Genomic DNA, 16,162 nt, shown 5'->3' with positions numbered 1-16,162 from the left:
GGGATTACTGGTGTGAGCCACCACACCCGGCCTGCTTCTTTCTTTCTTTTTTTTTTTTTTGAGATGGAGTCTTGCTCTGTTGCCAGGCTGGAGTGCAATGGCACCATCTTGGCTCACTGCCATCTCTGCCTCCCGGGTTCAGGTGATTCTCCTGTCTCAGCCTCCTGAGCAGCTGGGATTACAGGCGTGTGCCAGCACACCCAGCTAATTTTTGTATTTTTAGTAGAGACGGGGTTTCGCCATGTTGGCCAGGATGGTCTCGAAATCCTGACCTTGTGATCTAATCGCCTTGGCCTCCCAAAGTGCTGGGATTACAGGAATGAGTCACCGTGCCCGCCTACTTATTTATAAGTATTTAATTTCCATCATAGTTTATTCTTTCCATGGTTATTTTAAGGCAATTTATTTATTTATTTAGAGATCGAATCTTGCTCTGTCGCCTAGGCTGGAATGCAGTGGTGCGATTTGGGCTCACTGCAACCTCCACCTCCTAGGCTCAAGCGATCCTCCCACCTTAGCCTCCTGAGTAGCTGGGACTACAGGCGTGCACCACCACCCTCGGCTAATTTTTCATTTTTGTAGAGATGAGGTCTCACTAAGTTGCCCAGTCTGGTCCTGAACTCCTGGCCTCAACTGATCCTCCAGCCATGGCCTCCCAAAGTGCTGGGATTACAGGCATAAGCCACTGTGCCCAGCCTGGATGACAGTTAAACAATTTTTTTTCTAAAAAAAAAAAAATCCAGCTGTATGTTTGCTTATATTTTACATTGTGGTCAGAGAATATGTATTGAACAGTTCTTTCAAAATTGAATTGCATCAGTTGAGACGTGCTTAGCTTAGAATGTGACCAATTTTTATAAATGCTGTAAGCATGCTTAAGGAGAATTAGCAGTCGGTAAGTTTTGAGAGCATGGTTCAAGGTATGTTTATTAGGTCAAGTTTGTTAATTTTATTGTGTGTGTGTGTTTTTTTTTTTTTTTTTTGAGACGGAGTCTCACTCTGTCACCCAGGTTGGAGTGCAGTGGCATGATTTCGGCTCACTGCAACCTCTGCCTCCCTGGGTTCAGTGATTCTCCTGCCTCAGCCTCTCAAGTAGCTGGGATTACAGGCACATGTCACCACGCCCAGCTAATTTTTGTATTTTTAGTAGAAACGGGTTTTACCATATTGGCCAGGCTGGTCTCGAACTCCTGACCTTGTGATCCGCCTGCCTCGGCCTTCCAAAGTGCTGGGATTACAGGTGTGAGCCACCGTGCCCGGCCACTTGTATTGTTTTTTTTTTGTTTTTTGTTTTTTTTTAAAGGCTGGGCGCTGTGGCTCACGCCTGTAATCCCGGCACTTTGGGAGGCCGAGGCGGGCAGATCACGAAGTCAAGAGATCGAGACCATCCTGGCCAACATGGTGAAACCCCATCTCTACTAAAAAATAGAAAAATTAGCCGCGGCTGTAGTCCCAGCTACTGGGGGGGCTGAGGCAGGATTATCGCTTGAACCCGGGAAGCGGAGGTTGCAGTGAGCCGAGGTCGCACCACTGCACTCCAGCCTCGTAACAGAGCGAGACTCCGTCTCAAAAAAAAAAAAAAAAAAAAAAAGGGAGGCCATTGTAGCCATTCAGGGGAGAGATGAATCCAGGCGAGAGATGATGGGAGGTTTGGAGCAGGGAAGATAGAGAGAAGTGGAGAGATTCCAGATATATTTGAGAGACAAAACTGATAATTTGGGGTAAGGGAGGTGAAGGAGACAGAGGGATCACGGACGTCCTCCTTGGTTTCTGGTTTAGGCTACTCGACAGATGGCAGAGCTATGGAATTGAGAGAGGGAATCCTGGGAGAGATTATGAAATCTCTGTATTTTCCGCAAGAATGTTTGTTTGCTTCCCTTGCGAGTGTAAGAGGGAGCCGGGAACATTGAGGCTTGGGGCTGGGACTCAGCAGCTCTTCTGCCCTTGCCGAGAACTCTGTCTATATCTGTATTACAACACTTACCATAGTGTATTCACCTTACAAGGTATTGCACCCAGTGAACCATGAGCTAAGAGAGCTAGGGCAGAGTTTCTTCTCGGTGTCTCTAGGACTTTGCCCAGCAACTGGCCCCGCCCCCTCCAGCGCTCTCCGCCTAGCCCCGCCCCCAGGAGATTTCCGGCTTTTCAGTACTGGCCTAGCCGCAAAGGGCTCCGCTCCGCCCCTAGAGCAACCGTTTCCTCCTCAGTCGGACCGGAGTGATTGATTAGTTTGTTGTCTAATCACCAGTCGAGTGGCCACATAATTACCAATTAGGCAGTAGCAGAGGCGGGTGCCGAAGCACGGGGTCTGGGTGACTAGGAAGAGCAGAGACTGCGAAGGAGAAGGCATCAAGCCCAGGCGGCGGTGGAAAGGTGACGGGGTATCTGGATTCCATAGGTTTTTCCTTTTCCCGTTGCTGGGTCAAGAGTCTCTTCGCAGCTTGGGGCTAGGATCTTCATTTGCCTTTTTTCTTTTTTGGAGGAAGGGGGTTGTGTCCACAAATTTAAGTATTTGAGGTTCTTGAGCAACTTTCTTCTTACTTCGCCTGGAGACGTATCCTTTTCTTAGCCGGAGGTGGGGTCCTCCCCAGGGAGAGAGAAAGTTGTTTGAGATCCTTTCTTACTCTGTGCGTGGTTAAAGGCCTCCGGACTCAGTTCCAGGGAAAGGGAGATGAGTGATGGGGAGGCCGAGACTCGCGGGCTCTGCCCACTTCCGAAGAGTTAGACGCTTCTACCTGGGTGGAGGGGCCCTGGGAACTAGATTCCTGTGTTAGGAACCAAGTAGGTATTGAGGGCGAAGAAACAAGTGGAAAGAAACATTTCTTTTCTTTTCTTTTCTTTTTTTTGAGTCGGTGTCTTGCTCTGTCTCCCAGGCTAGAGTGCAGTGGCGCGATCTCAGCTCACTGCAACCTCCGCCTCCCGGGTTCAAGCGATTCTCCTGCCTCAGCCTCCCAAGTAACTGGGATTACAGGTGCCCGCCACCGCGCCCGGCTAATTTTTAGATTTTTAGTAGAGACGGGGTTTCATGATGTTGGCCAGGCTGGTCTCGAACTCCTGACCTCGTGATCCACCCGCCTCGGCCTCCCAAAGTGCTGGGATTACAGGCGTGAGCCACCGCGCCCAGCCAGAAAAGAGACATTTCTTATGTGGAAGTCGTGGTAGTTCTCCAGGTAGGAGAGCCTACTGTGGGGTGGAAGACGTTAGGGCTGGGCTCCAGTGCTAAGTCCACTTCCTACCTCTAGACCGTCATCTTTTTTGCCTCATTTCTTTCTCCTCAGGCTGGAGGACACACCTAAACATGTGGAATCCCAATGCCGGTAGGTGTTTGGGGGTTCTGTACCACCCCTAACCCTTTTTCTGGTGGGCCCTATAACAGGAAGTTTCTGTATCGGCTCCCTTACCCCCGACCCGCCGTACCTGCAAAAGCAAAGTCCTTAGCTACAGCTGACCAGTGCTTTTTAATTTAATTTAATTTATTTGTTTTTTGAGTTGGAGTCTCTGTCGCCCAGGTTCACTGCAACCTCCGCCTCCTGGGTTCAAGCGATTCTCCTGTTTCAGCCTCCGGAGTAGCTGAGATTACAGGCGCATGCCATCACGCCCGGCTACTTTTTGTATTTTTATTAGAGACGGGGGTTTCACCATGTTGGCCAGGCTGGTCTCGAACTCTTGGCCTCATGAGATCTGTCCACCTCGGCCTCCCAAAGTGCTGGGATTACAGGTGTGAGCCACCGTGCCCAGCCTGACCAGTGCTTTTGTCTTCCTCAGAGTTCACTGTCTCCCTCCTCTCCCCAGCCCTTCCAGGGACATTCCCCCTTTTCTCCCCAACACAAGTTTGTCTCCCCTACCCTCCATTCTGCTTTGTCATCTTTCCATTTCCCTTTAAGTATTGAGTGAGAAAGAATCTTTCTTTTTGTTGTTTGTTGTTGGAGACTCTGGGGAATTCTAATGTTTATTCTCTGCTTCTTCCACCAGGGCAGCCAGGACCAAATCCATATCCTCCCAATATTGGGTGCCCTGGAGGTTCCAATCCTGCCCACCCACCACCTATTAACCCACCCTTTCCCCCAGGCCCCTGTCCTCCTCCCCCAGGAGCTCCCCATGGCAATCCAGCTTTCCCCCCAGGTGGGCCCCCTCATCCTGTGCCACAGCCAGGGTATCCAGGATGCAAACCCTCTGGTCCCTACCCTCCTCCGTACCCACCGCCTGCCCCTGGAATCCCTCCTGTGAATCCCTTGGCTCCTGGCATGGTCGGACCAGCAGTGATAGTGGACAAGAAGATGCGGAAGAAAATGAAGAAAGCTCATAAAAAGATGCAGAAGCACCACAAGCACCACAAGCATGGCAAGGTCAGTACCCTCTGGATCCTGGCTAGGGAAGGGGTCCCCCCTCAGAGGGACTAGGTAGGCAGGGGTTGGGTGAGGGGGATTCACATTCTGTGGACATGGGGGATGACAATTGTGTCGCTCTGGTAGATGATTCTTCCTTTTTATAAAAGATTGCTACTGAGAAGAATCTGATTATCTTGAAAAGAAACATCAGGCTTCTCCTATCTAGGGGGAGCTAGGGTGAGCCTTAGAATGGATTTTAGAATCAAAAGCCAAATCTTTTCTGCCCTACTCTCCCAGAACTTTTGCTCCCCTCCTGCCAGGTGCATATTCTAGCAAGTTGGACACGCCCACTGACATTGTCAAAATATCAAAGTCATTCCTTTGACAAAGCAAGGTCTTATAATAATTAACAGAATAATAATCTGGCCCTAGTTCCTGGAGTTCCTTCTCTCATCAGTGTTCTTAGGGCGTTGTGTTAATTACATGGGCCCTTTGCCCTATCATCCAGCAGAAAAATTGAGGACAAGAGCAGTCAGTGACTCAGCCTCTAACAAAGTCTAGGACTAAGGAGGTTTTATACTCAGCTCCAAGGCTAAGTATCTTTGTTTTAGAGGAGTGTTAAAAATTAGTAAGGGTGGCCAGGTGCCGTGACTCATGCCTGTAATCCTAGCACTTAGGAATTATTAGCTGGGTGTGGTGGCATATGCCTGTAATCCCAGCTACTCAGGAGGCTGAGGCAGGAGAATTGCTTGAACCCCGGAGGCAGAGATGGCAGTGAGCCCAGATCTCACCACTGCACTCCAGCCTTGGTGACAGACAAGACTCCATCTCAAACAAACAAAAAATAGCAAGGATAAAAGCAACTCTGAGGACAACTCTTGAAGGATTAAATCAATCTGCATCTTGATGAGGCCTCCATTTACATTTAACTGCCCAGTATTTATTTGCCTTGTGGATTCTAATTCCTGATTCTGGGTCTTTGATAGAAGTCTGAAGAGAAGGCTGTGCGCCGTGGTCCACACCTGTAATCCCAGCACTTTGGAAGGCTGGGGCGGGCGGATCATGAGGTCAGGAGTTCAAGACCAACCTAGCCAACATGGTGAAACATATCTACTAAAGATATAAAAAATTAGCTGGGCATGGTGGTGCATGCCTGTAATCCCAGCTACTCCGGAGGCTGAGGCAGGAGAATCTCTTAAATCCAGGAAGTGGAGGTTGCAGTGAGCCGAGATCATGCCATTGCACTCCAGCCTGGGCGACAGGGCGAGACTCCGTCTAAAAAAAGTCTGAAGAGAATTGAGATTTAGTGGGGAAGAAGAGGGAGAAATTACCCTGGAGAGACTGAAAAATGTTTTTATTTAATAACTGTAGCATTGCTGGGAGTATATGCTTAAGGAACCTTGAGTAGAACTCCCAGCCTTTTCTTACACCTTCCCCACTTTTTCCCATTGTGCTTGAGAAAAAGTAGAGATACATGCACATACAACTGCTGTTTCTACTGTCTTTTCTTAGATTTGTAGAATCCAATTTCTTTTTTTTTTTTTTTTTTTTTGAGACGGAGTCTCGCTCTGTCGCCCAGACTGGAATGCAGTGGCACGATCTCGGCTCACTGCAAGCTCTGCCTCCTGGGTTCACGCCATTCTCCTGCCTCAGCCTCTCCGAGTAGCTGGGACTACAGGCGCCCGCCACCACGCCCGGCTAATTTTTTTGTATTTTTAGTAGAGACGGGGTTTCACCGTGGTCTCGATCTCCTGACCTCGTGATCCGCCCGCCTCGGCCTCCCAAAGTGCTGGGATTACAAGCGTGAGCCACCGCGCCCGGCCAGAATCCAATTTCTTAAAATCATAGGACTTTGCACGCAGCTAATGAATAAACATTGATAATGTAACAGCTGTTTCCTAGCACTATACTATGCTTGTGCCTGTAATTTATTCCTTGCCTAGGCATCGATTCAGGTAATGAAAGTTGGAAATTTGCTCCAAAGGCAATACGTTAAATTTTTTAAATTCTGTGTGATAATTTAGGATGGTTTAATCCACTCCTGTATGCTCACTGCTGAAGGAAACCCTTGCTTTTGTTTAGGTACAGTCTGTTCAAGACTCCTGACCTTCTTAGGGAAGCAAGGGATACTTGGATGGAGGGGTGGGGCACCAAAGAATGGCCCATGGAGTGGTGAAAGGTCATTTGGATCTGATGCTATCTTCTTTCCCCTTTCCCCTTTGCCCTTGCAGCATTCCTCCTCCTCTTCCTCCTCCTCTTCCAGCAGTGATTCTGACTGAATACAGGCCCTGGACCCTTCCCTCAAGTCTCACCAGTTCTGCTCTCCCATCAAGCTTCAGATGCCATGTTGTACTGGGGGAATGTAGCCCTTGTGCTCCCCACCCCCTACCTCCACCTGAGCCTCACCCTGCTGTTGAGCCCTGAGCGGCTAGGGGAAATGGGAAGAGGATTGCCATGGCCTGGCCATCTTGTTGCTTGGATAGATCATATAGCTAATGAATTAGGCAGGGGAGCTATTTTTTGAAGATGATGAACTAAATGTTGAAGACAAGTTTGAGATCTGTAAAATGTGATTTTTTACTTCCGCTTATAATACTTGTGATTGGGGAGGTTTGTGGAAATTCAATTATGATGAAAAACCTCTATCTTTTTGTAATGTTGGCATACTTGGGGAATTTAATGGCAAATACATTCCCCAGCAGGCCTTTTGTTGGTTGCACTAACTGCAAGGTTGCTGGGTCGATGAGCTTTGACTGCTGTTTTGGAACCTTACCTCTCTTCCTTAGCCCAATATGCTGTCTCGGGTCCTGTTCAAATAAAGTTATTTCTCCTGGTCTCTGTTCACCTGTGCTATCACCTTGGCTGGGCGTGGCACATTCTTCTACTTTTGTTAACCTTCCACAGACCCTTTAAAGTCTATCAGTTTTATAGAAGGGAACCAGAGCATCAGTGAGAAAGACACTGTATGATTCCCATGTTTTTTAAGTGGGAGGACTCTTCAAAATTGGCTCAGGCAGAGTGGCATGAATCTTTATTGTCTTCCCTTGGGTGAATGGATATAGGCCTTTAGCTTATATGTTTTCATATCTGCTACAGAAGGTAACCCTGGCTGCCCATCAGCTGTGGGAGAGTAATTTGGGGCTTTGCCCCAAATCTATTGAATAATACTTACTTTTTAAAAAAATTTTTTCCTAAAACTTTTTATTTCTATTTATGTATTTTTTTTTTTTTTTTTGAGACGGAGTCTCGCTCTGTCACCCAGGCTGGAGTGCAGTGGCGCAGTCTCGGCTCACTGCAAGCTCCGCCTCCCGGGTTCACGCCATTCTCCTGCCTCAGCCTCTCCGAGTAGCTGGGACTACAGGCGCCCGCCACCACGCCCGGCTAATTTTTTTGTGTTTTTAGTAGAGACAGGGTTTCACCGTGGTCTCGATCTCCTGACCTCATGATCCGCCCGCCTCGGCCTCCCAAAGTGCTGGTATTACAAGCATGAGCCACCGCGCCCGGCCACTCTATTTATGTATTTACTTATTTTGAGATGCAGTTTCGCTCTTATTGCCCAGGTTGGAGTGCAGTGATGCAATCATAACCTCCACCCGCCAGGTTCAAGCGATTCTCCTGCGTCAGCCTCTCAAGTAGCTGGGACTACAGGCACCTGCCACCATGCCCGGCTAATTTTGTATTTGTAGTAGAGACAGGGTTTCACCATGTTGGTCAGTCAGGCTGGTCTCAAACTCCTGACCTCAGATGATCCACCTGACTCAGCCTCCCAAAGCTCTGGGATTACAGGCGTGAGCAACCGCGCTCGGCTAAGACTTTTTAGATGTGTCCCTACAAATCAGTATATTTAAGCAACTGTGGGCCAGGCGTGGTGGCTCACGCCTGTAATCCCAGCACTTTGGGAGGCCAAGGCAGGCAGATCACATGAGGCCAGGAGTTCGAGACCAGCCTGGCCAACACGGAGAAACCTCGTCTGTACTAAAAATACAGAATTAGCCAGGCGTGGTGGCGCATGCCTGTAATCCCAGCTACTCGGGGGGCTGAGGCAGGAGAATGGCTTGAATCTGGGAGGCAGACGTTCAGTCAGAATTGGAGCTCAGACAGTCCGGCTTCTGAGTCTGTGCTCTTAACCCAGTGGATTCCAGGCAGAAACAGCAGTTTTACAAAGGCACCAAGTTGTAAAAAGTGTACGATGAAAGTTAGGAGCTCCTGAAACTGAGTTCCTGAAAGCGGGAAATGAGGCTGCAGTTGAGGACATGGGGCTAGAGGAAGGTGTGGACTTAAGAGATGTTTCTGAGGTGAAACCCATGGGTTTGGGCATTGAGTGTAGGGCTTGAGGAGGAACAGGGAAGGAGTGTTTTGAGTTGGCTATACTGCATCCATAGCTTTCCCTGGAAAGAGTTCTATGAAATAAATGCCTGAGGTCTTATATTTTACAGCTAGCTTCTAATTTTATTAGAAAATCCATGGCCGGGCACAGTGGCTCACACCTGTAATCCCAGCACTTTAGGAAGCCGGGGTGGGTAGAACACCTGAGGTCAGGAGTTCAAGACCCGTCTGGCCAACATTGCGAAACCCCCGTCTCTACTAAAAATACATTAATTAGCTGGGCATGGTGGCAGGTGCCTATAATCCCAGCTACTCGGGAGGCTGAGGCAGGAGAATCGCTTGAACCTAGGAGACAGAGGTTGCAGTGAGCCGAGATCGTGCCACTGCACTCCAGCCTGGGCGACAGAGCAAGACTCGTCTCAAAAAAATAAAAATAAATAAAAGAAAGAAAATCCAAAGTCAAGGCCCACTTTTCCAGTGTCTTGGATTTGGGGGCCATTCTAATTTTTTTTTTTTCTTGAGACGGAGTTTTGCTCTTGTTGTCCAGGCTGGAGTGCAATGGCGTGATCTTGGCTCACTGCAACCTCCGCCTCCTGGATTCAAGCGATTCTGCCTCAGCCTCCCGAGTAGCTGGGATTACAGGCATGCGCCACCATGCCTGGCTAATTTTGTATTTTTAGTGGAGACAGGGTTTCTCCATGTTGGTAAGGTTGGTCTCAAATTCCCGACCTCAGGTGATCCTTCCGCCTCAGCCTCCCAAAGTGCTGGGATTATGGGCATGAGCCACCATGCCTGGCCTTCTAATTTTTTTACCCCAAGTCACTCTGTGTTTTCCTTTATCAGCTCTTCCTTTTTGGAGAGGAGAGGGAGATGGTGGGTATGGGACAGATCGTGAGGTGAAGAGAAATAGATGGTGGCCAGGTGTAGTGGCTCATACTTGTAATCCCAGCACTTTGGGAGGCTGAGGCAGGAAGATTTCTTGAGTCCAGGAGTTTAAGACCAGCCTGGGCAACACAGTGAGACCGTGTCTCTTCAAAAAAAATGAGCTGGGCATGGTGGCTTGAGCCTGTAATCCCAGCTACTTCGGAGGATGAAGTAGGAGAATTGCTTGAACTTGGGAGGCTGAGGTTACAGTAAGCCGAGATTGTGCCGCTGCTCTACAGCCTTAAGTGATCCGCCTGCCTCAGCATCCCAAAGTGTTGGGATTACAGGCCTGAGCTGTGGTGCCTGGCCCCAGCATTCCAACTTATTCAACCAATCTTTTATTACTATAATCTTAGATTTGTTTCCAGTTTTGATATATACTTAACTACTGTTGTGAACATTTTGGTTCATGCATCTTTATCAGAGGTTGAAAAATTGGGAGCCCATGTTATACCTGGGTCTGAGACTTTTTTTGGAGGGATCCCTCTCTATGTTAAATATCAGACATTTTCAGTAAAGATTCAGATTTCAAACTGGCAAGTCTAGCAAGAGTGGGCCCACATTCCTGAAGGAAGAAATTTCTGACTATGAGTAGTAATCATTACGTGTAGATGGGTCTTCCCATAGTCTTTTCAACTCCCTGTTACCTTTCTGTAAGCCAGATTAGATTACTGCTTGGCTCTTGAGAGCGTTGCGTTTGTGTCCCTGCTTTGTGCATCAGCATAAATCTACTAAGATGGTGGTTCACAAATGTTTTTGTCTTATGCCTTCAGCATCTCATACAAGAACCTCTGGGATTCTGTCATTCTCTCTTTTTTTTTTTTTGAGGCAGGGTCTTACTCTGTCGTCCAGGCTGTAATGTAGTGGTGTGATCTCGCCTCACTGCAGCCTCGACCTGGCCAGGTTCCAGTGATTCTCCTACCTCAGCCTCCCGAGTAACTAGGACCACAGGCATGTCCCACCACCATGCCTGGCTAGTTTGTTTTTTTAGAGGCAGAGTCCTGCTCTATCCATCAGGCTGGAGTGCAGTGGTGCAATCTTGGCTTACCGCAACCTCCGTCTCCCAGGTTCAAGCGATTCTCCTGCTTCAGCCAAAGTGCCGGGATTACAGGCATGAGCCACCGTGCCTGGCCATTTTTTTGTATTTTTTGTAGAGACAAGGACTCACTATGTTGCTCAGGCTGGTCTTGAACTCCTGGGCTCAAATGATCCTCTCACCTCAGTTTCCCAAAGTGCTGGGATTACAGACTATTCTCTTTTTACTAGGAACTAGCAAGATTTCTATTCACATTTCATGAGAATGGGAAAGATAGGAAATTCATGGGATCTAAAAATACAAGTTGACATTTTAGTTTAGGAACTGTGAGTTAATGGGATGAATTTTTTATCTAGTTTGCTGCCTTTTTGGAATCAACTCCCAATATCAGATTGCTTTGTGGCCCTAGGCAGATTCACTCTCTTGACTTAGTTTGGTTCCCCTTCTGGGGAGAATTTATTGACTCATAAAATTATCAGGTATTGCTATTAGAGGCATCTCATCTTTCTGTTTCAAAGCTGGCTGCAACTGTTGGCCAGTTCCAATACAGACATTTGATATATGTTTTGCCCCCCACATTAGAGATGATTTCATGGATACTTTCACCCCAGCTCTCAGAGGTATAAATGTCCCCACTGTGAAATCTTAAGGTTAACGTGACCTTCAGCCAGGGCTTCACAGTAAGTGCACTCCTTAGTTTGCTTTTTCCTGGGCGTCCTAACATTTTCCTACTTCATTTCTTCCCTTTCATTACTTGGTCTGTCCCTTACCAGATGACAGACTTCTTTTTCTTTTTTTTTCAGAGACAGGGTCTCACTCTGTTGCCTAGGCCAGAGTGCAGTGGGCTGCTCAAGCTATGCTCTTGCCTCAGCCTCCCGAGCTGCTAGAGGTGGCGCTGGGTAATGTTTAAAAATTTTTCTGTAGACATGAGATTCTTGCTGGTCTCTACAACTCTTGGCCTCAAGCGGTCCTCCTGCCTTGGCCTCCCAAAGCGCTGGGATTACAGGAATGAGCCACCTTGCCTGGCCATCTTTTTCTTTCTTTTTTTTGAGACAGAGTCTCACTCTGTCACCCAGGGTGGAGTGCAGGGGCGCCATCTCAGCTTACTGAAACCTCTGCCTCCCGGGTTCAAGTGATTCTCCTGCCTCAGCCTCCCGAGTAGCTGGGACTACAGGCACGTGCCACCACACCCAGCTAATTTTTGTATTTTTAGTAGAGATGGGGTTTCGCCATGTTGGCCAGGCTGGTCTTGAACTCCTGACCTCAATCCGTCTGCGTCGGTCTCCCAAAGTGTTGGGATTACAGGAGTGAACCACCGTGCCTGGCTCTTTCTGTTTCACATTGTTCCTAACACAATTTGGGGGGTGAGAGGAAAGGCATTTTTGTCCTCAAGCCTAATTTTCCACTTGAGGAAGCTACCTCTCTTTAGATGACTCCATCAATTTGGGGCTGCCCAATAAAACGTGACTGAGAGTCAAGGGGCTAGAGGGCAGTGTGGCTTGTTCAAGGCTCACTGCAGCCTTGATCTCCCCGGTTGAAGTGCTCCTCCCACCTCAGCCTCCCCAGTAGTTAGTACTATAGGTGTGCACCACCACACATGGCTAATTTTTAATTTTTTGTAGGGACAGGGTCTCACTATGTTGCCTAGGCTGCTCTCGAACTCCTGGCTTCAAGTGATCCTCCTACCTTGCTCTGCCTCCAAAAGTGTGGGATTACAGGCATGCACTACCATGCCCAGCCATCCCTCTGTTTTGTTTTTTTTTGATTGTTTGTTTCTTTGAGACAAGGTCTTGCTTTGTTGCCCAGGCTGGAGTGTAGTAGCACACTCACAGCTCACTGCAGCCTTGACCTCTCAGGTTCAAGTGATCCTCCCACCTCAGCATCCCTAGTAGCTGAGACAACAGGTATGCAACACGATACCTGGCTAACTTTTGTATTTTTTTTTTTTTTTTTTTTTTTTAAGATGGGGTCTCACTCTGTTGCCAGGCTGGAGGGCAGTGGCGTGATCTCAGCTCACTGCAACCTCCGCCTCCCAGGTTCAATCAATTCTCCTGCCTCAGCCTCCCAAGTAGCTGGGACTACAGGCACACACCACCACACCCAGCTAAGTTTTATATTTTTAATAGAGACGGGGTTTCACCATGTTGGCCAGGATGATCTCAATTTCTTGACCTTGTGATCCGCCTGCCTCGGCCTCCAAAGTGCTGGGATTACAGGGGTAAGCCACCGCGCCTGGCCACCCTTAAATATTTCATCATGTACATCCTAAAAACCATTTCTTTACATAAGCATGGTTCCATTATTACACTTAAGAAAATTACAAATATTTCCTAATATTATCATTCAGATGTTTGAATTTTCTTTTCTTTTTTTTTTTTTGAGACGGAGTCTCACTCTGTCACCAGGCTGGAGTGCAGTGGTGTGATCTCGGCTCACTGCAACCTCCGTCTCCCAGGTTCAAGCGATTCTCCCACTTCAGCCTCCTGAGTAGCTAGGACTACTGGCGTGCACCACCATGCGTGGCTAATTTTTGTATTTTTAGTAGAGATGGGGTTTCATGATGTTGGCCAGGATGGTCTCGATCTCCTGACCTTGTGATCCACCTGCCTCGGCCTCCCAAAGTGCTGGGATTATAGGCATGAGCCACCACGCCCAGCTAATGTTTGAATTTTCTCACTTGTCCCTTAAATGTCTTACGCAGCAACTTTTTTTTTTTTTAAACTAGGATCCAGGCCAGGCCCAGTGGCTCACGCCTGTAATCCCAGCGCTTTGGGAGGCCTAGGCAGGCAGATCACGAGGTCAGGAGTTTGAGACCAGCCTGGCCAACATGGTGAAACCCCGTCTCTACTAAAAATACAAAAAATTAGCTGGGCGTGGTAGCAGGTGACTGTAATCCCAGCTACTCAGGAGGCTGAGGCAGGAGAATCACTTGAACTCGGGAGGCGGAGGTGGCAGTGAGCTGATACTGTGCCATTGTACTCCAGCCTGGGCAACAGAGTGAGACTCCATCTAAAAAAAAAAAAAAAAAACAAACCCGGGATCCAAGCAAGAGCCACACATTATATTTGGTTGTTATTGCCTTAAGCATTTTTAAATTCCTGCTTTTATTTATTTATTTATTTTTATTATTATTATTATTTTTTGAGACGGAGTCTCGCTCTGTCGCCCAGGCTGGAGTGCAGTGGCGCAATCTTGGCTCACTGTAAGCTCCACCTCCCGGGTTCACGCCATTCTCCTGCCTCAGCCTCTCCGAGTAGCTGGGACTACAGGCGCCCGCCACCACGCCCGGCTAATTTTTTTTTTGTATTTTTAGTAGAGACGGGGTTTCACCGTGGTCTCGATCTCCTGACCTCATGATCCGCCCGCCTCGGCCTCCCAAAGTGCTGGGATTACAATCGTGAGCCACCGTGCCAGGCCTGTTTTATTTATTTATTAATTAAGAGATGGATCTTGCTCTGTCACCCAGGCTGGAGTGTAGTGGTGCCATCATAACTCACTGCAGCCTTGAATTCCTGGGCTCAAGTGATCCTCTCGCCTTAGCCTCTTGAGTAGCTGGGACTACAGATGCATACTTCCATGTTCAACTAATTCTTTTTTTTTTTTTTTGAGACGGTGTTTTGTTCTTGTTGCCCAGGCTGTAGTGCAATGGCGCAATCTTGGCTTACCTTAAACTCCGACTCCTGGGCTCAAGTGATTTTTCTGCCTCAGCCTCCTGAGTAGCTGGGATTACAGGCATGCGCCACCACGCCTGGCTAATTTTGCATTTTTAGTAGAGGTGGGGTTTCTCCATGTTGGTCAGGCTGGTCTTGAACTCCTGACCTCAAGTAATCCGTCCACCTCGGCCTCCCAAATTGCTGGGATTACAGGCGTGAGCCACCGCACCTGGCCAATTTTTTTCTTTTTTTGTATTGCATTGCTTTTTTGACAAGACCAGCTAGCTGTCTTGTGGAATGTTCTGAGTTTGCAAAATATCTCCTTGTGTTGTATTAAATTTCCTATAAATTGCAAATCAGATCTAATGACTCGATTAGATTAAGAGTAAGCACTTTTGGCAAGAATATTTAGTAGATGATGTGGTGTACTTCTTGTTGCATTTTTCCAAGGACCACACGGTGCAAAGTTGTCCTACTATGAGTGATGCAGTTTGATCATTTATGTACTTGGGTAAGGTGGTAACTGCTAGATCTCTCCATTTGAAGTTGCTTTTAAAAAATTTGTTATTTTTCCTACTCGGGAGGCTGAGGCAGGAGAATCGCTTGAACCCAGGAGGCAGAGGTTGCGGTGAGCTGAGATTATGCCATTGGACTCCAGCCTGGGCAACAACAGCGAAACTCCGTCTCAAAAAAAAAAAAATTGTTATTTTTGAGACAGGCTGCAGTGCAGTGGCCGTCATCATGGCTCACTGTAGCCTGGACCACCAGGGCTTAAGTGATCCATCCACCTCAGCCTCCCAAATAGCTAGGACCACAGGCGTGTGCCACCACGCCAGATAATTTTTGTATTTTTAGTAGAGATGGTATCTTAAACTCCTGAGCTCAAGCGATCCGCCCGCCTCAGCCTTCCAAAGTGTTGGGATTATAGACGTGAGCCACTACTCCTTGCCCATGTGAAGTTACTTAAAAATATATATATATATATGTGTATATATGTATATATATATATTTGCAAATCTGTGTGGTGATATTTGATATTTGGTGTCATGATAATATCCTGTTCCTAACAACCTTTCTCAAAATTTTAATGATTGGTACACTTGCCTGAATCAATTATTTCATTCTGGGTTGCAGAATGGTGACTTTTTAACTCTCATTCCTTTTATTTCTTTCATTCCTTCTACATTTATTACATAGAACTCTTTAAAAAAGAGCTTTCCCTTATCAATTACAGATGAACTACATATAGTTCTTCCTAAAAGGAAAGTTAAATGCTTAATTCTTTCCTTTTAAGAGTAAGGAGTTGATACAATGGTCACCTCTAACGTGGCAAGTTAGTTTTTTTCCTTTTTTTTTTTGAGTATCCCTGTAGATTACTATCTTCATCCTTTCTCATTCTCTTTCCACCCATCCCTTTTTCCTCCTCCCCACTTCTCGATCCATGGCGACTGCTCCGTCTCCGCACTAACACCTGAACTTTCCAGCCAGTCCACTAGGGGCCACTGGTTTCCTTCCCGCCCCCACGCTCCCTCTCTATCGCAATTCGTCGCTTGCTAGCAGCCGTTGTCTCGCTGGTGCCTACGCTGTCCAAGGAGCCGCTCTAGGCTTTTGGGAGGCCGTCTGCATTGCGTGGGGAAGGCTTGGACGACGCAATCGCCTCGCTGGCCCCCGGGGCGGTTAGCGCTTCCGGGGTCGAAGGGTGCGCGGGGTTGAAAGCAGGCCGCTCCGCCCCGTCCCCCTCCCAGACCAGCAGAGGCAGCAGCCGGAGCAGCCGCAGCCTGCGCCCTCTCCCGCCCGCCCGCCCTCCGCCCGCCCGCCCGCCCTCCGCCGCCCTCCACCCGCCCCGGGGTCTCTTTCCCCCTTCCTCCTCCTCCTCCTCCACCCCCCCTTCCTCC

General features: G+C 48.0%; 1 protein-coding gene across 5 annotated transcripts; it reads left to right on the top strand.

The window, feature by feature from the left end:
* The first annotated feature begins 2,194 nt into the window (after positions 1–2,194).
* PRR13 (proline rich 13) lies at positions 2,195–6,742 on the top strand. Of its 5 annotated transcripts, XM_058426630.1 has the most exons (5): positions 2,200–2,373; positions 2,874–3,170; positions 3,279–3,317; positions 3,973–4,346; positions 6,560–6,742. In XM_058426630.1, the coding sequence occupies exons 3-5, from the start codon at positions 3,299–3,301 to the stop codon at positions 6,605–6,607; spliced, it is 441 nt and encodes a 146-aa protein (XP_058282613.1). In that variant the 5' UTR covers positions 2,200–2,373; positions 2,874–3,170; positions 3,279–3,298; the 3' UTR covers positions 6,608–6,742. The 5 variants fall into 5 exon arrangements, with proteins under 5 accessions (XP_058282614.1, XP_058282613.1, XP_032029491.1 ...); XM_058426631.1 differs by lacking the exon at positions 2,874–3,170 and having other exon boundaries at positions 2,195–2,373; positions 3,978–4,346; XM_032173600.2 differs by lacking the exon at positions 2,874–3,170 and having other exon boundaries at positions 2,201–2,381.
* Positions 6,743–16,162: the final 9,420 nt, after the last annotated feature.

This window comes from Hylobates moloch, unplaced genomic scaffold (assembly GCF_009828535.3).
Source record: "Hylobates moloch isolate HMO894 unplaced genomic scaffold, HMol_V3 SCAFFOLD_13, whole genome shotgun sequence".
Taxonomy (NCBI): Eukaryota; Metazoa; Chordata; class Mammalia; order Primates; family Hylobatidae; genus Hylobates; species Hylobates moloch.
The sequence above is the reverse complement of the archived record's forward strand: the minus strand, read 5'-3'. Positions and strand labels throughout refer to the sequence as shown.

Bases quoted from the DNA above. Each gene is read 5' to 3' on its own strand.
- PRR13 (XM_058426630.1), top strand. The intron at 4,347-6,559 runs GTCAGTACCCTC...TTGCCCTTGCAG, and splicing joins AGCACCACAAGCATGGCAAG to CATTCCTCCTCCTCTTCCTC.